This window comes from Grammomys surdaster, unplaced genomic scaffold, assembly GCF_004785775.1.
Source record: "Grammomys surdaster isolate TR1022 unplaced genomic scaffold, NIH_TR_1.0 123289, whole genome shotgun sequence".
In the NCBI taxonomy this organism is placed as follows: Eukaryota; Metazoa; Chordata; class Mammalia; order Rodentia; family Muridae; genus Grammomys; species Grammomys surdaster.
This window is the reverse complement of record NW_021618583.1, coordinates 10,167-36,133: the sequence shown is the minus strand read 5'-3', so window position 1 is coordinate 36,133 and position 25,967 is coordinate 10,167. Positions and strand designations below refer to the sequence as shown.

General features: G+C 43.2%; 1 protein-coding gene across 1 annotated transcript; it reads left to right on the top strand.

Annotated features, from left to right (window-relative positions):
• The first annotated feature begins 279 nt into the window (after window positions 1-279).
• LOC114636276 (F-box/WD repeat-containing protein 15-like) lies at window positions 280-25,049 on the top strand. Its single transcript, XM_028784459.1, has 10 exons — window positions 280-369; window positions 1,158-1,195; window positions 1,391-1,554; window positions 2,714-2,832; window positions 16,733-16,942; window positions 18,404-18,562; window positions 19,430-19,640; window positions 21,184-21,362; window positions 21,650-21,774; window positions 24,941-25,049. The coding sequence occupies exons 1-10, from the start codon at window positions 280-282 to the stop codon at window positions 25,047-25,049; spliced, it is 1,404 nt and encodes a 467-aa protein (XP_028640292.1).
• Window positions 25,050-25,967: the final 918 nt, after the last annotated feature.

Below are 25,967 nucleotides of genomic sequence, written 5' to 3'. Positions count from 1 at the left end.
CAGGCAGAAGTTGTTGAGCTCATCTATGTGATGAATAACACTGTGGAGTGAATTTAGGTGTGAACACTCTTAGCTGAGTGTCTCTGGCTCCGGTGTGTGTGTGTGTGTGTGTGTGTGTGTGTGTGTGGTGAGGCTGAGAGTCTTCACACCTGAAGCTTGCTACAATCAAAGTCTGTTGATCTGCAGGTGGCAACCCTGTTAAATCTTTGGCCAAGCCTTTAAAATTGGAGCAAGCTGGGTAGGAGAAAGAAGAGTCACTGTGGACTTAGGCCATGCAAGATGGAGTTCTATTTGCCTTGTGAGCTACTGCTGGAAATCTTCTCCTATCTGGATGCTTTCAGTTTGCTACAGGTTTCCCAAGTGAACAAGGTAAAAGCTCCTTGGCTGAACTCCTCCATCTGGTGCATGATAAGTCCATGGGCCTTTCCTGCTCAGTCTTGGAGTCTCAGCTACTCCAGCATGGTACTCACATAGCCTGGCTTCCTTTCTTCTTCCTTTCCTTTGCTTCCCTTTCTCTTCCCATCCTTTTCTTCCCTTCCTTTTTTTCCTTTTCTTCCTTTCTCTTCCCTCCTTATTCAGACCTGTCTACTCAGCACTGACACATTAATGTCTCGGGAACTCAGCTGCTTCTCTTGACCAACAGAAGCACAGACCTACAGAATAGCAAACGGATACATCTAGGGCTCATGGGTTAGCATTTTCCACTCTGAAGACATCAAATCCAGTTAAATGAGGCAGGAGTGGTGGCACATGCCTGTAATTGAAGCACTTGGGAGGTGGAAGCAAGATGACCAGGAGTTTGGGTCATACTCAATTACATGAATTTAGAACCAGCCCAGGCTACTTAGACACCCTATCTCAGAACAGCAACAGTGACAACAAAATCCTGCTAAATGAAAAGAACAAGCTGCCCTACGAAGATGTGCTGCAGATATGAGGCCTCCTTGAGACTCTGTGTCAGACCTGTGGAGACTGGCCCTCCTTCCTCTGAGCCCTCACAAGGTGACTTGTGTTTGCTGGGGTAGGTCTCTCCAGGCTGCCTGGGCCTGGGGAGCTAGGACTGTGCTTGATTAATCTGTGCAGGGCCAGCACAGAACAAATTGAGAGCAAGGGGAAGGGGGCAGTTGTTGATTGAAGGATTCTTTTCTTTCCCATAGTACTGGAGTGCAATTGCAAGCAGTGATATCCTGTGGAAGTAAGGAGAGGGGCAGGGTGGGATGGGAAGAAGGGACGAGATGGGGCAGAAAGGGAAGAGGAGGCCTTCTGATTCTGGACCTGGATCTCTGCCGTGTGAGGATGGTTAGTGAATAAAAGTTTTGGGCACTGTAACCATGGCTCTAAGTTGATTTGACTAGGGTCAGCCTGATGGGATTGCAACTGTGCATTGCAGGAAGTTGTGTGTGAAGAGATGGTTCTTCTGTGACAGTGTCACCCTACAGCTCCTGGGCACAGAGACATGGAAGCAGTTCTTTCTTTACCAAACATGGCAAGAACACACCAAGTCCCGAGCAAAGCCAGAAGATTTCACTTACAAGGAAATTCGGGTGGAGTCTGGTATGGCCTTGGGTACAATAGAAGACACATCCATTTGGTTTTTCCCATTCTCTGCAGGCCTACATTCTCATTCAATAAGAGGAAAGGAATTGCAGTTGAACGGGCTGGGGCTGCCATGCTAGCCTAACCATAGAACCACTCTGTGATCTGCTGAGTGGTTGATCAGAATCAGAAAACCAGCCTTCTTTCTCCCTTACTCTCAAGGCTTCCCACTTTTCCCAGAGTATAGAGAGAATTTAATGGGGAAATTACTAGATAGACTTTAGTATTTATCTTTTTTCTAAAAAGTTCCTAGAGTAGGTTTCTGATGGAGAGATACTTTTAAATTTCTTTCATTTATTATTTTTAGTGTGTGTGTATATGATGTGTACATGGCACAGTGTGTGTGTGTATGTGTGTGTGTGTAGACATTGTGTGGAATTGGTTCTCCTCATGGGAAAATCTTACTTTTCTGTTTGTATTGAAACTATATCGCTGTGGCTAGCCTGGAACTTGATCTGTAGACTAGACTAGCCTCAAACTCAAGATCTGCTGCTTGCCTTCACTGGGACTGGTACATCTTTACATCTGGCTTTTTCATTTCTTTGGCTTCTCTCTCTCTCTCTCTCTCTCTCTCTCTCTCTCTCTCTCTCTCTCTCTTTCTCTCTCTGTCTTTCTCTCTCTCTTTCTTCCTTCCATTCTTCCTTCCTTCCTTCCTTCCTTCCTTCCTTCCTTCCTTCCTTTCTTTCTTTCTTTCTTTCTTTCTTTCTTTCTTTCTTTCTTTCTTTCTTTCTTTCTCTCTTTCTTTCAAGACAGGATCTCATGTACCACAGGCTGACCTCAAATCCTTCATGCAGCAAACACCAATGACCATGATACTTGTGCCTCCAAATGCGAACTTGTTTAAGGTTTATAGGCCTCTAGGAACAGAACTCAGCACTCTCCCCACTGAGTTCCAGCCCCAGCCCCCAGTACCCATTTTGTATCTCTAGAAGCACATTAAAGAGTAACTGTAACTGAACAAAGAACCAACCTGCAGTGTGCTTGACTGCCTCTGCTTCATCCTTCCCACAACTTTTATCCATCCTTCTACAAGGTAGAGGAAAATGAAACATACCTTCGTTGGTTTGAATTGCCCCTTAAGTGTCTCATTCCAAATAATGTTGGGGTTTCCTTGCAGGAATTTGGGGATCTGCATGTTATCTCTCAGGGTGTGGCTTAACAAGACTCCGACAAGACAGATCAGTTGCCTGTATAGTGAGTTCTGTGACCAAGATTTCCACCTGGGATATTCATGAGGTGAGTCTGGCCGATGAGTAGCAAAAGTTACCTGGATGTGAGTTCTGATTTCATCCTTTTGTTGTTGGTGATGATGAGACAGGATCTCCCTGTACAGACCTGACTGTCCTAGAAGTCCCCATGTAGATCCACCTATCTTGACTCCCCATCCAGTCAAAGGTTTACACCACACACCTGATTTTTCCCCTCTTACACTTTTTTTTAAAGATTTAATTATTTTATATGAGTGTTTTCTGTGCATATATGTAAGTGTGATGCACGTGTGTCTGCTGCCTGTCACAAGAGGGTGTCAAGTCCCTTAAAACTGTAGTTGCAGATGGCTGTAAGCTGTGGGTACTGGAGCTGTGGGCACAGGACTCAGGTCCTCTGCTAAGCAATCTCTGCAGTGCCTGTCAGTGTTTCAAAGTTTTCATCATAGAGATTGTTCACATACTAGGTTGGGTTTACTCCCAGGTATTCCTTTTTACGATATGTTGTTTGTTTTATAGTTGTATGTGCTTCTCTTAGTTTATGGTTGGTGCCAGATATATTTTTTATTTTATATGTGTGTTCCTGTGTTAGTTTATGGTTGGTGCCTGCTGGCCTAGGACAGAGAATGCGATGTTATGTAGGCTTTGGGAACCTACCTAGGGTCCTCTGCAAGAGCATTACCTGCTCTGAGCTGCTGAACCATCACTCTGGCCTCTTACTCCAGGGTTTGTTTGTTGTTATATTTTTGGTTTGGAGCAGGGTTTCACTGTGAAAGAGCCTTGGGGAAAACTTGCTCTGTAGACTAGGCTGGCCTCAAACTCTGAGATCTGCGAACCTCTGCCTCTGGGATGAAAAGCGTGTACTACATCCACCAGGCCCTTTCAGGGTGGTGTTTCAAGGCTGCTGTGAATGGGATGGCTTCCCTGATCCTGTCTCACTTTGTTTAGTGCTGTATAGGAAGGGCACTAGTTTTTTTTCCCATGTTAACTTTGTACCCTTCAATTTGCTGGAAGTTTATCAGTTCCAAGAGTATTCCGGGGGAGCCTTGGGGACTCTAAGTACAGACTCACAGTGTCTGCAAATGAGGAAACTCTGGCTTTGCTTCCCTTCTGTTTGTTTCTCTTGTTTGTTTGTTCTAGCTGAAACAATACCATTTTGAGGGAGAGTAGAGAGTGTGGATATACTTGCCTTGTTCCTGATTTTCTGGAAATGCTTTGACTTTTTTAAGCTGTTTGACGGGATGTAGTAAAGAAACTGCTCACATGACTGCTCCATGATGAAGATTAATGTTTTTTACTGTAGACATAAGAGAGCGGCCAGAGGGATCCAGAGGAGTCTAGAGCAGACAGAGAGAGAAATAGACTGTGTTGTGTTTCTAAAAAGACCAGGATATGTTTCGTAGAGGAAAGTGTTGTGAGGTGGGAGGGGTGCCTTGTCGGCCCATGATGAGGCATCACTTCCCTGAAGGTACCAAACATACGCTGGGTATAGTATAGAATAGAGTTTATTTAGGGCATGGGAAGAGGAGTTAAGAAGGGAGTCAGAAAGAGAAAGATGGAGAGAAACAGAAAGAGAGAAAGAGAAGAGGCCAGTCAGAACACATAGAGAGAGGGGAAAAGGGGGTGGGAGGAGGAAGAGAGAAAATGGTGTTAGGGAGAGAAAAGAATCAGACAGACATGGCAGAGAGAGCAAGAAGGGGAAAACCAGCCCCCTTCATAGCAAGCCAGGCCTACCTGGCTGTTGCCTAGGCTGGAGCCTAGATTGCATGCTGACATTCTTCCATTTTTGGTTTAATTTTGAAAAGGAGAAACTAGAAAGAGGTGGTGGTGAACTAGGGATAGGGTCGTCGTGATCTTCAGCTATTTCCTGCTTGACTCTGAGGTGTTGTGTCTCTGGGAAACCTAAGAAAATGGGGATGGGAATGTTGGTCCAGTCTTGGGAGAATTGGCTGTTTCCTTGCTGTCCAGGTTCTGTGGGACCATCTGTGGATAGGAGGAAGTAGGTCCAGTAGAAGAATCTGTGTCTGTGAGAGCAAGTGCTGGCGCATCTGTGGGTTGCTTCTCTGGAGCTGTCCTGGATGCAGATTTTCAGTAAAAGCCTGGACATTGCAAGATGCTGAAACACTCATATATATATTAGAGGTAGGGAATAAAATTAAGTACTTTGGGGAGAAAAAAATCTTCTTAGGTTGACATTTGAAACCCTTAGGTCTAAGTGGTTGAGGTGAGAGAAGTCCCAATCCCAGGGAACAGGAGAGGAATCCCATCCTCTGGAATAGGTAAGAGGTGGAAACTTAGGCTATTGATTGGCAGGTGTACTTATCTAGATGGAGTCTGTTTGGTCCATGAGAGGTGGATCTGAGTGGGTTTCCTGGAGCTCATAAGTTTACAAAAGAGATAAATCTGTTAACAGCATGAACACTCTTTAAGATGAGTTTAGGGAAGACAAAAACCTTTCATGGAGGAGAAGGAGCAAGAAGGGCTTTTCCCTTCTATCTGGGAGATTGAATATATGTCAATTTAACACAATGAGAAACATTTTAAGTTTACATTTAAAAGACAAAGCAAACTTGAAATTTTGACCTTTTGAATATGATAGCTGCTTATATAGATTAGCATGAGAAACACTTAAGTCTATAGTTCAGAGTGATAGAGAAGAGGTATGGGGTCGTGGCAACACCAGAGTCAGGGCAGATGGTGAAAGGTGAAGTAAGATTACTTGGCAGGGTCAATGGAGAAGCTGTAAGTGGCAGATGTGAGTTAGTTCAGGGCGTACACATGCCAGTAGTCTATAACGTGCCTAGGTGGCATGACATTAAGGAGTTGGTGGGCGGAGGTCAGGGTCTGAAGCAGAAGGCAAAATATGACAGGTTAGTGTCATTTATGAGGTGGGATGTCAAAGAATTAAGGACCTTGGAGGAGTGTAAGAATGTCCTATGTTGGGTAAAACAGCTCTAGCTACCTTGTCAGCTCGGTTGTTTCCCTTGGAGAAAAAAAAGAGTCATCCATCTTGTGGGACCTGCAGTGGACAATTCCATCGTGATTCAGGCACAGGTAGTGTGACCATCAGGCCCAGAAGATGAGAAGCTTTTTCCTGTGGGGGAGGAACGTGGGAGAAATGACTCACTTGTCTTAGGCATAGGAGACATGTAACTCTCTGGGTGTCCTCTGTCCACAGTTTAGACCAAGCCCTGGCAGCGGGCAAGGCAATGGAGCGGTGTTTCTCAGTGGTTATCATATCACAGTCTAGGCAGTCTTGTTGTCGCTGTGCCCATGTCATTCAGAGATCTGTGGAGTTGGGGTTCACTGTCAGGATTTGGTAGTCTCTGTCTATCATAGTAAGCTTTAACATTAGAAAAGCATAGTAACATAGTTACCATAGAAACATTTAGCAGATTTCTGACAGGAATGAGAGCCAGTATCTATTAAGGATATTGGAGTTAGACAATCTGTCTCTATTTGTTCAAGAATGTATATAGTAAATAAAGAGAGTACATTGTACATTAATAACAGTAGCAAAAACAAGGCTAAAGATACTTTCGGCAGATGGTAATTTGTTTCAGAAGTTCCCGAGGAACAATGGCTTTTATCTAACTTTCAGAAATTCCATAATCCAGCTTGATCTCATTTCTGGATATTTGGAGAGTCTTGAGAACTAACATTTACCACATAGTACAGTTTGGTCAAATGTTTATGTGTTAGTGTGCTTTCTTTTGCTGTGTTAACAGCCCATGATCAAAAATAAATAGGAGGAAAGAACTCAGAGGCCATGAGGAGGCTCGGACAGAAACTGAAGCAGAAGCCGTGAAGGATTGGTCATTCTTTATGTCTTGCTCTCCATGGCTTGCTTAGTAGCTTTCTTATGCCACCCAGGATCACCAGCCTGGCAGTGGCACTGCCTACAGTGGGCTGAGTCCTTCCACCCTGATGATTAATTAGAGAAATCCCCTATAGATATATTTTGAGGCAATCTGCTGGCATGGATGTTGAGGTGATGCTCTCCCTCAATTCACTACCTGTGGTAGTCAGGAGAGCTGGCCCTTCCCTCTCATTGGCTGTGGCATTAGGGGAATAGGCCCCCACTCTTTGACTGGGGAGCACAATGGAGCTTTGCTCTCTTGGGGTGGGTGTGGAGCAATTGACACAGGTGTTCTCCACATGATTCTTTCTCTGATAGTGTCTACTAGGGTTTAGGGCACTTCACCTTAGGAGTTAAACAGAACAAGGTATATCTTGCACTGAGCATAGTTCTCTTGAGACCTTCCTGGGCAGTGTTTCTCAGGGGAGGAAACAGGACTAGAGCTGTGGCAGTGTTACTTGATCTGGCAGCAGCACACTGTGTATGTCAAGCATCTCTGTTTTCTATAGTGTTGTAAGTGCTAGGGGCCCAGATGATGCACTGTCGGAGGGATGGTGGGGACCCTAGTACCAATGGGAAGGAACATAGGACTGGCCATGCCTGTGGTTCTTGAGGACATTACTCATGGCTTGTCTCAGCGGTATGACACTAGATTCCCACTGTGCAGTCCCTGCTGGTTTATACTAGAGTATTTTTGTCTTGTGTACTCTGACTTGTGTGACAGCCAGCTGCTGAGCCATTGTAGGAGAGAATTTGGTGAATGCTGGGTACCTCCATATGTGTTTCTTCATTATCCTCCATTCTCTCAAATATTTGTTTTTTATTTTAAAAGGTAAAAGAGTCTAATGGAGTGAACATTGCGGGGCGCCGCCTTGCCGAAAAGGAGAACGCCACGCTTCAGGATTCTTCTGACAGCAGTTTTATTGTTACAGCTCTTTTAGTGTTACAGCTCTCTTAGATGGTAGTGTTACAGCTCTCTTAGATGGTAGTGAGGCGAGGGACCCCAAGCCCCAAAAGCTTATGGCTTATATAGAGCTTTAGGAGACGTGCCTTACACTCATTGGCTCTTATGATGTCGCCAAATTAGCATACTGGTTTTCGCGCCTTGCGCAGGCGCACATTCAAGCAAGGCTTGCAAGAAGAACCAGGAAGCAGGAAACCGGCGCCATCTTGCGATGGCGGACGCGGCTCCTAACATCTGCCCCTTTTTTATTAAATTGCTGCAACAATTTTCCAACTGTTATTTCGCCGATCAAGCCCACCGTTCTAGCAGTAAGGCGTTCAAGGCAGTTAAACAGTTGTGAGACCCTCCACACTTATCTCCCGTGCAATGGGAACCCGAGCCCTGGGAAGTGTGGAGGACTACCACTCAGGATTCCTGGTGCAATGGGAACACGAGCCCTCAGGGTATCCCATTGAATGATAGTGTCTCATTGTTTAAGCATATTCAAACAAGCTTGAGGGGATGTTCCCTGCTCTAAGGCAAGCAGTGCTTGAGTGATAAGTACTTTATCTCTATAATGTTGTTTTTTAAATTTGCAGAGCAACCAGAGTGTGATCAGCACTCCCCCAAAGATCATACAGCCAAACATTCCTACCCCCACCCACTCCTTAAAAAAGGAGAAGGCGGATGTGAGCCAGGAAGTGAAGTCTTCAACATCAATCGGGTTTATTCTGGTCCCATTCAAAACAGCAATCGTGAGCAGGAGTTCTTCTTGTAGCTCCTCAGCCTGTTGTGACCAATTTCCTTGTAAAAAATTAGATAATTTAGTACTTTCTGTAAAAGACTCATTGTTATATTTCAAGGGTGCGATACACATGTGTTTAGTATGACTTACACAGCTTACTTGAAGAATATCAGCAATTTCTTCCATTTTGCTTTGTAATAGATCTATTCGCTGATTAGCAAGCAGTATCCCAGAAATCAAATGGCTATTCATTTTATGCTGTTTTACCATAGCATCTGCCGAGGCATTCACTATATTATTTATTGTTTCTGCTGCTTGAACTTGATTGGCTAGGGCAATACCCGCAGTCACCGCTGCAGCAGCCGACATTGCAACGGCCGTCACAATGGCTGCCGTGATGCCAAAATCTCTCTTTTCTCTAATTAAAGAGATTATTGGAAATTTATTGGGATCGGCATCCACCGGTACAGGGACAAAGGTCGGAACCCGCACCAGCAGTGCTAAAGATGCGGACCCATTCCAGCATTCTGTCAAATGGCAGGTGACATTCGCACAATCTAATATGCTGCTTTTATTTTTAAATTCTGCTAAAATAAAAAAGAAGGGAGCCGAAACACAAACTGCTGCCCTTTTGGCTGAATAATTTGCCAACAAGTTATTATATTTAATATCATTCAATATCACTGGTGTAGTATCAGTTCTGGTTGCTGATACATTCCAAATGTCATGTTGTGACTCACCTAGAGTTGCAAAGGCTGATAAACTGGTAGCAGCCCCCGCTAAATTTGTCAACACCCATTGATAAAATGGCCATTCGTTTACCTTCCCTGTTTTATTTCCTGTCATAGCCATCCTTTTTAGAGGTGGCGATAAGGTGAAGCCTCGAGATACTTCTACCTTAGGCATCCTTTTAGATTGGCAGTGCGTAAACACTGGTGGAAATGACTGATCTGGAGGGCACCATGGCCACACTCTGACATTAGTGGCATTATTGGTTTGCCAATATGATCGTTCAAGTATGGTTACCTTACTTTTTAGCAATAACGTAGTGATATTCACAGGGGACTGTTTTTTATTAGATGTATTTCCACTGGCCTCAGATTGTCCTGCCACTATGTTATTGAGTACCTCGAGCAAGACACCAGTGCCTATTTGGGAATCTCCAAGTGGATCAATCCAGTGTCCCAATGTAGCATTGCGAAGTACAATGCATGGGGTCTCTGCCCTGTTTGTTATGGTGAAACACAAGGTATCATTTAATCTAAAATTTGATGCATTATACTTGACAGTCTCTTTGTTTAAAGGTATGGCACATGGTGCCTCCAGCTGACAGCTCGATGATGTAAACATTGGCAGTACTTTAGAGTGGGAATGTACTGGGATGGGAACTGGCCATGATCTTACCACAGCCCACAATGGTATACTTATCGCTCTCTCAAGCAGGCAGATCATCAGCAGGATCTTTAGCATTTTCTTCAGGGGTTGGTGAGTCCTCTTTCACAGTTCTGGTCAGTCTGCTTGGTATCCAGATTGGATTTTCTTGATCCTGTGGAAAAACACAGATAGCTCCCCTGGATCTCACTAAAACTGGATCCGGGCCCTTCCATTGGTTAGTTAAGATATCTTTCCATTTAACATATTCTTTTTGAGGACTTGGAGCCACATGTCTGTCAGCAGCAGATTGTCCATCAGAATCCAGATTTTAAAAATTTAAGGTAAATAGGGCTAGGGAGATAGATGTCTTAGGTCCCATGTTGGGGCGTATTCCTCCCTTTTGTTTTTGTAAATAAGTTTTCAACGTGCCGTTGGCATGTTCCACAATCCCTTGTGCCTGAGGATTATATGGCAAGCCAGTTATATGACGGACACCAAGCCTCAGACAAAACTGTTGAAAAGTTTTAGATGTATAAGCTGGTGCATTATCAGTCTTCAGCTGAAGGGGCTTGCCCCAAGCAGCCCAGGCTTCAAGACAATGAGTAATAACATGTGACACTTTTTCTCCCGCAAGGGGGGTGGCATGAATGATGCCAGAGCATGTATCCACAGATACATGAATAAATTTTTGTTTTCCAAAGGCATTGCAATGTGTAACATCCATTTGCCAGATATGAAGAGGTTGCAGACCTGTGGGATTGATCCCTATAGATGGAGAGGGTCTGAATTCTGCACAGGAGGTACATTTCAGAACAATATCTCGCGCTTCTGCACGAGTTAAATGAAACTTTAATCTTAGGGTATTAGCTGGTACATGATAGAGTTTATGGAATTCAACTGCACCTTCTAATGGCGAACTTACCCAATATAGGTTTTTAGTGGCTTTATCAGCAATAGCATTAGCCTGAGACATAGGCCCAGGAAGCAATGAATGTGCTCTCATGTGTTGAATAAAAAAATGGGTGACACCTATTTCGAATATGGTGTTGAATATCTTTAAATATCTCAGCAACCATGCTTTTAGGGTGGATAAAATCAGCCACTTCTAATTGTTTAACAGCTCCTACAACATAATGCGAATCTGAAATTATGTTTATAGGCTCTGAAAATCTTTGCAACACTATCGCTACAATAGCACATTCTACTAATTGGGGAGATGTATAATCAAACTGAATTCGAGTAGGGACATTATTAACCACATAACAACCAATGCCTGTCTTAGAACCATCGGTATAAATATCCAATGCTTGATGAATAGGATGTGTCTTAGTAACTTTGGGAAATATAAATGAGTTAGAAAGAGTAAATTGTAACAAGGGATGTTTAGGATAATGATTATCAATATTTCCAGGGAATGAGCATTTTAAAATTGCCCAAGCATCTTGAGATGCACATAAAACTTGAATTTGATACATAGTATAAGGACATACAATTGTATTAGGATATTGTCCAAAATGCATCACGGACAGTTGAAGTCCCTTTAAAGCCAATTCTGCAACTAAGGTAGGATAATAGCCTAAAGTCTTTCCAGGAGAGCTATGTGGGTGAATCCATAGCAAGGGTCCCTCTTGCCACAGTACTGCAGTTGGTTGTTGAGGAGAGGGAAGAATACATAACTGGAAAGATAATTCGGGGTTAAGTCTATCTAGTTGAGCATGTTGTATGGCCATCTCTATTTTATCCAATACTTTAGACGATTCAGGGGTCAAAGTTCTCAATGAAGTAATGTTAGAATCTCCCTCAAGTATTTTAAATAAGGGTTGAAGTTCAGTTGTAGTTAATTTCAAATAGGGACGAGTCCAATTGATATCCCCTAGTAACTTTTGAAAATCATTTAATGTTTTTAATTTATCTCTTCTAATAGTAACCTTCCGTGGTTTAATATACTCAGGAGTAATTATCGCTCCCAAGAAATTTCCTATCTCTCCTTCCTGAACCTTTTCAGGCGCTATAGATAGTCCTTTCTGTTTTAAGGTAGAAACTAACAGAGAGAATGCTTGGTGTAAAACTTCTTTGTTATTAGTACACAAGAGTATATCATCCATAAAATGACAAATTCTAACCTTAGGAAACTGTTTTCTAACTGGTTCAATAGCAGAAGAGACATATATTTGACACATAGTGGGACTATTGGCCATGCCTTGTGGCAGGACCCTCCATTGATATCGGTGGTCTGGTTCCTCATGATTAATACTTGGGAGAGTGAAAGCAAATCTAATTTTGTCCTTAGGATGTAAAGGTATAGAGAAAAAACAATCTTTAATATCTACTATTATAATCTCCCAATGTCTAGGCAAGGCTGTCAGCAGTGGCAGACCCTTTTGAATTGATCCTAATAATTGCATCTGATTATTAATAGCTCTAAGATCATGTAATAACCTCCATTTACCTGATTTTTTCTTAATCACAAATATAGGCGTATTCCATGGTGACTGAGAACTCTCCAGATGTCCTAGTTTTAGTTGCTCTTTAACTAGAGCTTTTGCAGCTGCTAGTTTTTCAGAGGTTAACGGCCATTGAGGAACCCATACAGGTTCTTCTGACAACCAAGGTATAGGCAATGCATCCTCAATGGCCCCTAGGAAAAACCCATCCCTTTCCTGTCTTGTTTTTCTGTAATAGAAACAGGGCTGATCCTGCCTTGTAAGGCCTTCCCCAGTCCTTTTCCAGGGACACACCCCATTTCTTTCATCATTTTTTGACTCTGTGTAGAATAATCATTAGTGAGCCTAAATTCCAATTGTTTAAGGATATCTCTTCCCCATAAATTAACTGGAAGTGGCAAGACATAAGGAACAACTGTCCCTCGTCTGCCTTCGGAATCTTCCCAGTGCAATACTCTTGCACTAACATCAGGAGCAGACTCATATCCAAGACCTTGTAAGGTTTGTGAAGAGCTATTAACAGGCCAGTTTTTTGGCCACCAATTGGTAGAGATAATGGTAGTATCTGCTCCTGTGTCTAGGAGGCCTGTGAAAAGCCTTCCTTGAATTTTCAACTCTAAGGTGGGGCGTTTATCTAAATCTAATGAAATAAATACATTCGGTCCTCCAGAGGAGCCAAATCCCTTCATGCCCCTAGTTAAACCTTTACTAGGAAAGAATGAATGTAAACTAGGGAGGACTAACAGCTGTGCAATTCTATCACCAGGAGCTATAGAGCTAATCCCCCTTGGTGATGAGCACATAATTTTTATCTGTCCCTCATAATCTTGATCTATGACTCCAGGGTGAACAATTAATCCTCTCAGAGTCGTAGACGATCTTCCTAGCACTAGTCCTACTGTATTCTCAGGTAAGGGTCCTGAAAAATCAGAAGGTATAGGCTGACACCCCATGGTAGGTGTTAGTACTGCTCTGGCGGTAGCACAGAGATCCAGTCCTGCCGAGCCTGATGTGGCTCTCCTGATTGTCTTATCCTTTGATGTTGTTGAGGGTTGTTCTGTAAGCTCTCTATTGCCCCATACATTTGTGGGCCCTGAGGGTGTGGGCCCCATTGCCCGTTTTTTGGCAGAGGGGAAATTACACGTCCTCTGTCGTCTTTAACTGACCTACACTCATTTGCCCAATATTTTCCTTTATTACACCTAGGACACATTCCAGGCACCTTTGGACGATTGTTATTAGTAGTGCCAGGTGCTCTACATTGTCTTTGTATGTGTCCCAGTTTTCCACACCTGAAACATTTAACATTAGAGGTCCTCTGAGCCGCTAAAACAGCAGCTGCCAATCCAGCATTAGATAGAGGTCCTCCTATTTCTCTACAAGCCTTCATCCATGCATTTAGTCCTTTTCCTTTCCAAGGTGTAATAGCATTTCTGCACTCTCTAGTACACTGTTCAAAAATTAGTTGTTCTATGAGAGGCATGGCCGTCTCAGGATCTCCAAAAATCCTTCCTGCCGCCTCCATCATCCTAGCCACATAGTCTGAGAATGGCTCAGTGTTCCCTTGGATAATTTTTGTCAAGTTTCCTGAAACCTGTCCTTTGTTAGGTAGGCTTTTCCATGCTTTTACAGCTGCCTTATTCATTTGCTCATATACTTCTACAGGGTAGGCCGTTTGATTGATAGCCCATTGTCCCTGCCCTGTAAGCATGTCAAAGTCCCATTGTGGATGCCCCTGAGCTAAATTTTGTCTTGCCTGTGAAGCACAAAATTCTTGAAAAATAGATTTCCAATCTAGATACTGTCCCATAGTCAGGCAAGCCTTAACAGTATTATACCAGTCATCTGGTGTCATGGCACTGACCACAAGTCTTTCTATTAATGCCTGAGTAAAAGAGGCATTGATTCCATAAGTCTGTACTGATTCGGCCAGCGCTTTTAATTGTTTTAAATCTAGCTGTGAATGTTGCCTGGTTTGGTTAGCATCTTCCCATACGGGAAAGGCTACTCTTATCTTTTTTCTCTCCTTAGCTGTAATAAGAGAATTGGACGGCAGTCTTTCTTGTCTCTCTTTTGTTTTTTTCTTTTTAACTCTAACTACTTCCTCTAATGGTGGGGCAGATGGGGCATACCCCGGTGTATAAGGCGAATCCAGCCCGTATCTTTCAGACTCATAATGAGCTGCTTCTTTATCTAACTCTGCCTGTTCCTCAAGATCTAACACACTATCAGAGGATGAGGTGTCGGTATCCTCTGTATCTTCTTCGTCCCCCGAGGACATCTCCTCAGAGGCGGAGTCATTAATTCTTAAATTTTGAAACTCAGTTAACACTGGGTACAACTTTTTCTTAGGCCCTTTCTGTTCCACTTTTGTAGCTACTTCTTTTTTAATTTCTTCTTTTTTCTTCGTTCTATTCTTAGCGCTCTTTTCCTTTTCTGCTTCTGATAGGCTATCCTGGTGTTCTGCCAAAGCTTTTTGTCCCTCTCTTACCTTATCTTGGCATTTTGCATCCTCTATACAGGCTCTAACCATTTTGTACAGCGGCCATGTGCCTGGTCTTAACTTTCCCTTCTCCTTTTCATTAATCAAATCTCCGCCGAGCTTGCCCCAGGAGCCCTTTGACAAGGACCCCATGGATACAAACCAGGGAGCTACTCTATCCACATCTCGCAGAAAATTACACAACACTTTCTCGGGAACCTTTAAACCACGCTCACGCAACAACTCCTGCATTGCTGAGAGAAGTGGCTTCATTTGGCGGTTACCCATACTGCTAGAGGGAACGAACTTGCACAGTTATCTACCTGTGACTTACAGCTCCTGAATACACGGAGGGCAAGTACACTCATTCCCTTGTGTATGGCAGTTAAGACAGAAGCAGAGCACAAGAACTACCATGGCCCAAACGGGGATAGCAATAGCAAAATAGATGGGATCCACCATACCTTGCAGAAAAGCGTCTAGACTTCTCGCGCGGCCAGTTCTGAATCCTCTGTTGAGCCAACAGGGTCCCTTGAAACTGGATAAAACTCCGAGACGTTCGGCTTCGTCTCCCGGGTTTCCGTCACCAGTTGTGGGGCGCCGCCTCGCCGAAAAGGAGAACGCCACGCTTCAGGATTCTTCTGACAGCAGTTTTATTGTTACAGCTCTTTTAGTGTTACAGCTCTCTTAGATGGTAGTGTTACAGCTCTCTTAGATGGTAGTGAGGCGAGGGACCCCAAGCCCCAAAAGCTTATGGCTTATATAGAGCTTTAGGAGACGTGCCTTACACTCATTGGCTCTTATGATGTCGCCAAATTAGCATACTGGTTTTCGCGCCTTGCGCAGGCGCACATTCAAGCAAGGCTTGCAAGAAGAACCAGGAAGCAGGAAACCGGCGCCATCTTGCGATGGCAGATGCGGCTCCTAACAGAACATTAATCCATTTTTAAGGTTGGCTGGTTCTGCTTGTCTCGGAGAAGGTTCTCTTAACCACTGAGCCATCTCTCTAGCCCCTTGATATATATTTTTTTAAGCTAAAGAAAAACCTGTAGAAGAACCTGTTTTTCTCATTTGCAGTGTGTAAGAATTGATGATACGATAACGTTTTGGAATTATTCGGATTTATTGTAAATAGGTTTGTTTCATGTGTTCTAAAAGGTGATACTGCTATAAGTGGTGGCCCAGGCCTTTAACTCCAGCACTCAGGAGGCAGCTTGTTTTACATAGTGTGTTCCCGAAAAGTCGGAGGTATAGAGTGACCCTGTCTCAAACACAACAACAAGAAATCTAGCCCCACTAGAAGTGACAATAGGCACATGCTCTCTGCTTGCACTGTTGGTAAAGGTGAAATGGCTTTGAGCACAGGCTGATTGTTCTTCATACATGTTTGTGGGAGTTAGTTCTCCCCTTCCATGTGGTTCCTGAGGGTTGAACTCCTGTCATCAGGTTTAGTGGCAAGTGCCCTTCCCTGGTAAGCCATCTTGACAGCCATGTTCTTTCTGTTCTGAGTAGTGAATGTGTGCTTACCTCTGAGCACAATGTATGTGTCCTGTTTTCCTGTTCACTCCTGCCCCAGGCAATCCAGATGTTTGTTTCTCTTCTTTGTGTTACTTATTCTTTTTATGTACATATGTATTCTGCCTGCATGTATGTCCGTGTGAAGGTGTGGTGTCCCCAAGAACCAGAATTACAGACAGTTGTGAGCTGCCATGTGTGTGCTGGGAATTGAACCCAGGCCCTTTGGTTAAGAACAGCTGGTGGTCTTAAATGCTGAGCCATCTCTCCAGCCCTGTGTTTCTTTTTCTTTTTTTCAGATAGTCTTGTAATTTAGTTCCAACTGGCCTGCAACTTGACATTGTAGACCAGACTGGATTCAAGCTTCTAGTGACCTTTCTGCCTCTCCCTCTCTGGGTTGGGATGCTAGGCATGTGCTACCATGTCCAGTGAGGGATGCTTAGAACATTCATATTCTGTTCTTGTAAGTAAGAAGGTGTTCCGTTCTGGATGAGGCTTCCAAATAAAGCTGGTGGGTGAAAGCAGTTGAACTGGAGGTGCTCAGACATGATGATGCTCTTGTTCCCCAGGGTGTTATGACCTGGGAAAGCCCAGAACAGCCCACCTACATCAAGTTGTTGACAACCCTCCCTGAGATGCATATTGCGGTCACTGTAGATATAGACCATACTATCAAACTGTGGGACTGTCACAACAGGGATGCTCTGGCGACTAGCAAGCTGCTCTTTCCCTGTGAATCACTGAACGCTGTCTTTGCAAAGGATGGCCCGATTGTCTTGGTAAGTGACCCTCAAATCTGGAATAGTCACACAGAACAAAATATTTGACAATTTGAGGTCCCATTACTGTCCAATCTTAACTTGCCATCTTGGAGTCTCTGCAAACCCTGAGAGTCAATCACAGTATACCATAAGCATGGCCATTCCTTAGCCTTTGACCTACTTCATGTACATGTCTTTAAGCCATTCTTTTAAAAAGATCATGTTAAAATTCTTGCCTGGGATCTGGGGAGAGATGGTTCAGTGGGTAGCAGTGTTTGCTGTGCAAGCATGTGCAAGTTCAGAGTTCTAATCCCTGACACTCACATCTAAAGTGAGATGTGACTAAAGGTGCCTGTAACCCCAGTAGTGTAGGGGATGGAAACACAGGGTCACTGGGACTAGACAGCTGCTAGCCAAGCCAGCCTGAGTCCAGGTTCAATAAGAGACTCTCTTAGGAAATCACGAGAAGAGGATAACAGGATACTTGGCGTCCTTCTCTAATTTCCATATATGTCCTGGTATGTAATCTACATAAATCTACATAAATATATATATAACAATCACACACACACACACAAGTTTTCTAAGTGGTTTTACATCTTCTTGTCTTTGAAATGTTTATTATTGCTGAATCCATGAATTTGTGTAGGGACAATAGAGATAAAAATTTCAAAGATCTTGAGGAAAGAAAGATAACACTGATGTCCCAGTGAGTCCTGTGGAAGAGGGTTTTAGGGCTTGGAAAATCATTGCACACACCCTACCTCATGTGTTTGAGACAGAATCTCATGATGTAGTCCTGGCTGGCCTAGACCTCACTGTGTAGACTAGGGTTGTCTAACTCACTGAGCTCAGACTGCCTCTGCCTTCTGAGTGTTGGGATTGAAGATAATATACTACCTGGCCCTACAAAAGATTCTTTTAAGAAATCCGGCTGGGTATGGTGGTGCTTGTCCTAGAGGCAGGTAAAACTCTTGAGTTTGAGGTCAGCCTGGTCTACAGAGTGAGACCAGGATAGCCAGGGCTACACAGAGAAATCCTGAAAACGTATCTCAAAAAACCCAGAAGGAAAAAAAAATTATTTTGTGTGTGAATATTTTGCTTGTATGTGTGTATGTATCACATGCAAGCTTGGAGGTCAGAAAAAGCCATTGGAGGCCTGGGGAGTTTCTCTCTCTCTCTCTCTCTCTCTATATATATATATATATATATATGTATATGTATATGTATATGTATATGTATATGTATATGTATATGTATATGTATATGTATATGTATATGTATATGTATATGACCAAATAAGCACTGAGTCATCCGCCACAGGTGTCATCCCAGATGCTCTGTGAGGCAGGCTGCTCAGAGATTTGGATCTCTTGTTACTGGAGTTGAAGACTCTGTGGTGTATCTTAGAGTAGATAACACTGTACCTTCCATGCTTAAACTTTTCCCACTCACAGGGTGCCGATGCTCTGATTTCAGGTGACTGATATCGAGGGTGGCCTCTACAGCTTTAGGGTTCCCAACTTACACCTCATTTCCAAAGTCCATGTATTCCAATTCGGTATTGACGAACTCTACTGCTCTCCTCAGAAGAAATGGGTCTTTCTGAATAAGAGACATCCACATATGTTGCCAAAAGTAAGTCTGTTCTGCAACTCCATGGTGAAGGTGGGAGATGGTGGGAAGGTCCAGTCCTCAAGGAGGTTCAGGCAGACCACTCCTGCTCTCCTAAGCCCTATCATAAGGAAAGCCATTTCTATAGTTGGGAGATAATAATGTGCTTGAAGCAGTCACATGATCAACCACAATGGCAAATGTCTATTACTGAAGTGTCCTTGAAATTTGGCTGAGCCAAAGGACAAAGAAATGTGAAATAACAGTCCCAGAATCCTTTGCTGGTCCTGAACTTGAAGCAATTTTCTATCACTGGCTGACACGACTACCCACCCCATGACACATTTCACATGCTACCATACCCAGTGCTTTATATACTGCCTTCTCTCCTTACTGCCAGCTCTCTGGTGTCTCCTTCTTATATATCGTGAGAGATATGGTCCAATCAGAGACCAAGTACTTCTCGGGGCTATAGCATATTTGTTTCATTTTATACATCGATGTACTTTCAAAGCAACCTGGGTTACAGAAGACAGTCTCAATGTCTCATTTTAAGAAAAAATTACAGAGAAGCCCTGGACTAGTCCTCTTCACGGGGAAAAGTGTACTTAACCAATCTCTGCCTGATGAGTCTGTTACAGTTGGATGGCCAAGGTGCCTTTTACCTGAGTCAGGGACTCCATTCTGTCTCTGAATATGATGGGAGGGACAGGAAGATGGTGAGTTACTTTGACCCTGAATGAGAGCAATGAGTGTTCTGCCCTGTCCTGGGTGAAGAACAGATGCAGCCACTCCTGGGTTTCTTTTGAAAGACCCTTGTCTGGAGTGCACATGTGGCAGGCTTCACAGGTGTTACTCTTCACTGATTCCACTGGGCAATCCTCTCTGCAGGTGTATTTACTGAGCAGCTTACTGAGGACATCAGAATTCTCTGCCCCTGTGTCTACCAGTCTCTCCTTCTCATTATGCCAAAGAGCCTTCTGGACCCCAAGAAGGGAAGACAGGATAACCCTGATGTCCAGATGTGGTCCCAAAAAAGTCACACAATTTGCCACATTTGATATGAAGCTGGAAGAGATGGGTAATCAAATAATTGTTAAAGGTAAAGCTTAGAAAATTCTCAAGCCAGATGTGATGGCACATGCCCAAAATCAGGAGACTGGGTCAGGAAAGCTTCCTAGAGGGTGCTGTCTCACAAAAGAAAAAGATGGACCTGACAAGATGGCTTAGCATGTGCACATGCATACCCACGGAGACGCACACGCACACACACAAACACACACACACAAACACACACACACAAACACACACACACTGAAAAAGTTATAAAAATAAAAATAAAAATAAAAGGCATGATCAATACAGTGAGTACAAGGTTAGCCAAGGATACATAGTGAGACCTTGTCTCAATAACAACAAAAACCCAAATGACAAGCAATAACGAACTGTATTATGGGGTGGCAAAATGGCTTAGGGCAGTGGTTCTCTACCTATGGGTTTTACCCCTATGGCAAATTTCTATCTTCAAAATACTTAAATCACGATTTATACCAGTAGTAAAATTACTGTTATGACGTATCAATGAAAGTAACTTTATGGCTGGGGTGACCCCACAGTGCCATATCAGAACTGTGGTAAAGTTCAATAGGAAGCATTAGGAAGGTTGAGAAGCACTGGCTTAAAGGAGAGAGACACTCAACCACCAAGCCTGACAACCTACTTCAATTCCTGGAGTACCACATGATGGAAGAGAGAAACCAAATCCCTCAAGTTGTCCCCTGACCCCAGTATATGTGCTGTGGCATGAACACCTACACAAACATAATAATGTAAAGACAGTTTTAAAGAAATCCTGATTTCCCCCGTGTCTCCCACAAGTGTTCATCATAAGCTATAAATAATGCTTGTCATTGTTTTGTATTATTAGTCATTCAAGACGAGGTTTCTTTGTGTAGCCATGGCTAACCTGGAACTTGCCCTGTAGGCCAGGCTGGCCTGGAACTTGGAGATCCACTGGACTCTGCTGGGATTGTGGATCACCATATGATGATGCTGGGTTTTGTAAAGGGAGCAGCAGGCTCCTTGGCCAGATGTGAACCTGTGCCTGTTTGATGGTCACTACACTAGTGAACTATGGTTTCCTTGGGCAGACATGTTTCCATTTCCGTCTTGTATTAGGGACTGGGTTCTACTGTCCTTTCCTCTACAGTTGTCTCTTCCAATTTTTGAACTATTGACTGTTCATACTGTCCATGTGTCATAGCCTGACTTTTGGTGGCCAATGACATGGACTTGTCAGACCAAAGGACTGTTTTCATTGTCTCTATCAGAATAGCATGCCATAGAGGTAGTGATACGCTTTTCACTAAGCATTTGGGATTTTGCTCGTATTTTTTTTTTAAAAATTATTTATTTATTTATTTATTTATTTATTTATTTATTTATTTAGTGTGAGTACATGGTTGCTGTCTTCAGACACACCAGAAGAGGCTATCAGATCCCCATTACAGATGGTTGTGAGCCACCATGTGGTTACTGGGGATTGAACTCAGGATCACTGGGAGAGCAGTCAGTGCTCTGCTGAAGATTTTGCTTATTTAAATGACTGAAAAATTGTCTGTATATTTTGTGTTTTTTTGGAACAGGACACTTGGTAGCAAGTTTCGCATTCCAAGGTTATGAAGACAGCCCGGAATGGATGGGAGTCAGTGATAAGAATGTGATTGTCTGTTCAACTGTATCCTCTCTCTTGCTCTTTAGCATGGAGGGCTGCCATCTGCAGAGATTTCAATACGACACAGAAGAGATCTTGAGTCTATGGGTGGTACGTTTGGAATGTTTTCCCTCTAGTGGGATTAATAAAAATAGATTTATATTTTTAAAACTTCACACTTTTGGGGTGTGCGTGTGTGCATTGGCACATGCGTGAGCACTTGCAGAGGACAGAGGCTGACTTCCTGGACTTAATCTCTCTCTTTCCACCTTTACATGGTCAGAGCACCAGTCTTGCTCAGCAAGTGCCTTTACCTGATGGACTGTCTCCTAGACCCTCTCCCTGTCTTTTGATCTGACATTGACTCCAGCCTTCTTACATTTGGGTGTTCTTTGAAGGACCCTGTTCATGTCGTTGTCACCTTTATTGACGGCTCTTTGGAGGTGTACACATGGGAGGAGAGAAGTCTGCTGCTCAGGAGGTGTTATCAGCTGCCAAACAGGAGACATTGGGCAGTGCCATGGTAAGCTCTGCTTCTTAACTCAAACTGGACATTAATTTTCAAACATTTCTGGGGCTGGAGAGATGGCTCAGCAGTTAAGACCACTGGCTGCTCTTCCAGAGGACTTGGGTTCATTCTCCAGCATCCACATGGCATCTCAGAAGTGTCTGTAACTCCAGTTCCAGGAGATCTGACTCACACCTTCACACCAATGCATTTAGAGTTAAGTTAAACATATTAAAAAGTTCTATGTAAAAATGCATTTTTAAAAGATAAATGAGCTTTCTATAAAAAGATATGACTACCTTCTGCTGTTTAGGAAATTTGGCAGCCAGATTGGCTTAATTGCAAACCCATCACAAACAAACACAGTGTAGTAGGAACTGGCTAAGCATAATACACACCTTTATTGGCAGCACTCTGGAGGCAGAGTCAAGTGGCTCTCTTGTCAGTTCAAGGCCAGCCTGGTCTACATAGTGAGTCCCAGGACAGCCGGGGCTATAGAGAGAGATTATGTATTAGGAATGAAGGGAGGGAGGGAAAAGAAAGAATTGCTAGTTCTTGGGATCCAGTTATTATGTCACCAGTCTCAGGCCCACAGGTGAAGTAGGGGGACTGCATCCTCATACCTTGTCTTTAATGGCAGGATGGGTTCTCCTGAGTGTGGTCCCCACTTGGGTTGCTTCATCAGTGAGCTGTCATTATTTCCATTTGGCTCATTTTCCTTTCAGTTTTACTTGCCTTCATCCAAGTTACCTTCAGTGATTGTGGTGCAGCCTCTGCTGTCTTGGAGTCAGGCTGACCTAGAACTCAGAGATCCACCTGTCTCTGCCTGGGACTGAAGTTGTTCACCCAGAGTCCCTTTTCAACAAGGGTCCACAGCACATGACAATTTACCAATATAATTTATATTACATGTATGACTAAAAGATATTTCTCCCTTTGAAGATAGTGGCACACAGCCATGATTCTATCATGCAGGAAATGAAGGCAGAAGAATTACCTCTTGTTTGACATTCAAATTCATTGCAAATCTGGGCTATACATAATGAAAACTTATTTCAATTTTTCCCACACTCTGTGGTGTTTCCCTTCCTTCTCTTGATTGATGTTTTTGTTGTTGGTTGGCTGGTTTTGGTGTTTTGTTTGTTTCCTCCACTATGCTGTGGAGAGACTTTTTAGTCTGATTCAGTCCCATTTGCCAATTCTTACTTTGGTTGCTGGTACTTGAGTGTTCCTAGCCCAGAACTCCTGCCTAGATCTGAGTGTCAGATCTTTTGCTACAGATTCCCTTTTAGTGATTTTCAGTCTCAGGTCTAGTGTTGCCTTCAGTGTGTTATAAACTGATTATTGAATTATTGAGTAGTGGGAAGTATAAGAAAGTGGTGACTTTTGAATCTTCCTGACACCATTTATTGGAGAGCCTATTCCTTGTCCTTTAAAAAAAAAATCAACAAATGATAAAAGTGCAGGTTATTCTCCTAGGCTCTGATTCTTCTGTTTGAGTGCAGTATCATTCATTCTGCTTTGATGACAACAGCTTGCTGTGTTATATTTTAAAATCAGATGTTGTGATAGCTTCAGTTTTGTTGTCTCTCTCAAGAAGGCCTTGGCTATGTAACGTGGTGTGTGTGTGTGTATGCGTGTTTGAGCACATACATGTATGTTGTTGTTTTGAGACACCTTGTACATCCCCAGTCTGGCCTCAAACTTGCTCTGTATTTAAGGCTAGTCTTAAAACCTTCTGTATCCAAGGCTTGCCTTGAACTTCTGAACCTTCTCCTTCTCCCTCAGTCTCATTTTTTTGTTTTGTTTTGTTTTGTTTTTTGAATTGATATTAATTTATTCTCCTTCAGGATTTGGAAAGAGCTCTACCATGTCCTCTGGTTTCTATGATGAAAGATCTGTTGTCATTGGGATCTGTCATTCTATAGGTCGGGGTAATGTCTCTCTGATTTCAAGTTTTTGGTTTAATTTTAGAAACTTGTTTTTGGTGAATCTGGTATAAATGTTTGGAGCTTTTTCTGCTTTAGAGCCTCTGTAGACTTACAGTTTGAGGAAGGGATTTTGTCTCTCTTATGCTGGGGGAGTGGATCCAGGGTCTTGCGCATGGAAAGGATGGACTCTGATAATAAACTTTATCCCAAATTTCAGGGAGTTTTGCTGTGTTCTCAACATGCCGAGTGGAGGACATAGGGGTGCCAGGTTTACCACCTCAGTGCAAAGGAGACTATGGGTGTGGACGACAGGTTTCAGCTAGAGTCTGCAAGGCCACAGGCAGGAGGTTGTGTCCTCGCCCAGGGCGGGCCTGACACTTATGAACTGTCCAGTGATCATGAGAAGTTTCTCTCAGTAGTAAAGAATGGAATGATTGACATGTGCCTCACCATCTCCACGCCCCCTAGTGGGGAGCGGGATGCATTGCTTCTTTACTATATTTTCTCTGAGTGGGCCATGTTTGGCTAAGGGAACAGAATTCAATTTTAAAATAAATTTATAAATTAAAATCTTTGGTTTTTTTTCTGAGACAAGGTCTCACTATAGAGCCTAGACTATCCTCAAGCTCTGTCAATTCTCTGGCCTCAGCCTCCTAAGTTGAAGTGACTTATAGCACTCACACCTGCCTTCTCTCCTTGTTCTTAAGCTAGGTAATCTACTGAACGACTGAGAATTGAGAAGTGGGGCAGAGGTCTATGGCAGAAGGCTGGGATTGGAACTCATGCTATGAATGATAGTCTTCCTTTGCCCATGTAAGCAGTTACTCAAAATTAACCTGAGCTGGTTCAGCAGTTTAGGTAAAAGTCACCAAGCCTGACGAGTTCAGTCTCTGGAACCTGCTTGGTGAAAGGAGAGAACTGATTCCATAAGTTATTGTCTACCCGCTCCATGCATATGAGCATGCGCATGCATGGGGACACACACACACACACATACACATAGGCACACATATACACACATGTATACACTCACACATACACACAGGCATGCAAACATAGGCACATACACACTCAGGTATACACACACATACACATATGCATACATACACATGCAGACATGGCACATAAGTATTTAAAAGTTTTAAACAAATTCAAGTCTATGATGGAAAGACAGTCTAATTATCAGTTGATAAGCCCCACTCCCATTTGAGTCCCATTTGAGTACTGACATCTTGTTTTTCCTTTGGCAGCCTTTATGACAAAACATCATGTGACGATGTGAGCATAATTCGAATGATGATTAATGGTCACACCCCCAACTATCTGATGGCATACACCTTGAACATCTGTTCTTCATGACTGAGTAGGTTATGTGTCCTCTTCCTCAATGGTAATAAAAGTCTATTTGCAAGCCCAGGCTGGTGTTTTCAGTGTTGCTAAGAAGTGAAGAGGCCAAATGTGGTGGTGCACACGTTTAATCCTGACACTGGGGAGGCTGAGGCAGGTGGAAGATCTGAGTTCTGAGGCCAGCCTGGTCTACAGAGCTAATTCGAGGCCAACCAGGGCTATATTATAAGAACCCATCACTGAAACAAAACCTGTGGCTAGTTGTACAAGCAAGTTGTCTGTGACATCTGTCACTTCACTGCTCTAGGGTTGAATCAGATGACCAGGCCATGTGGGCAGCTTATTACTGCAAAAGCCATGTGGCAAATAAAAAAAAAAGACCTTTTTTAAAAATAATTCATTTATTTTTTTCTCAAATCGTAGTTCATTCACACAGGGGTTATAAACACAGAAAGGCAGGATGTGGGGAAGGGCATGACACTGGAGTGTGGGTGTTCAGAGGGAATACAGATATCTTTTAGAACCGGGTATCGGCTGGGTAAAGGTTCAGGGGACAGGTCACTATGACTCTGCCTATGACTCACTTGTCCTTTTCTAAGTTGGTATTGTCTGCCAAGGCTATGTATTTACAAGGTCTATGACTACTCGGGCTGGTAAATTTCCACAAAAGCTGCCTGTTTACAATAGCTTATAGCCATCTGTTTCAATTTTTTTTTATTTTTTTTGTCAGATTTTTTTTTTTTTTTTTTACAGAGACTCAAGACTTGGTGTTAGTATACATGTATTACAGGCCGATTGCTGATTTTAGGCCTATGGCTGATTTTAGGCCTTCAGTGTATAAGCAGGGCTGCCCCTGACATCTCCTCCCTTCTCTAAGTATAGAAGGACTGTAGCAATTCTAATCTTGAGAAGGAGGGAATAGAGGCCTAA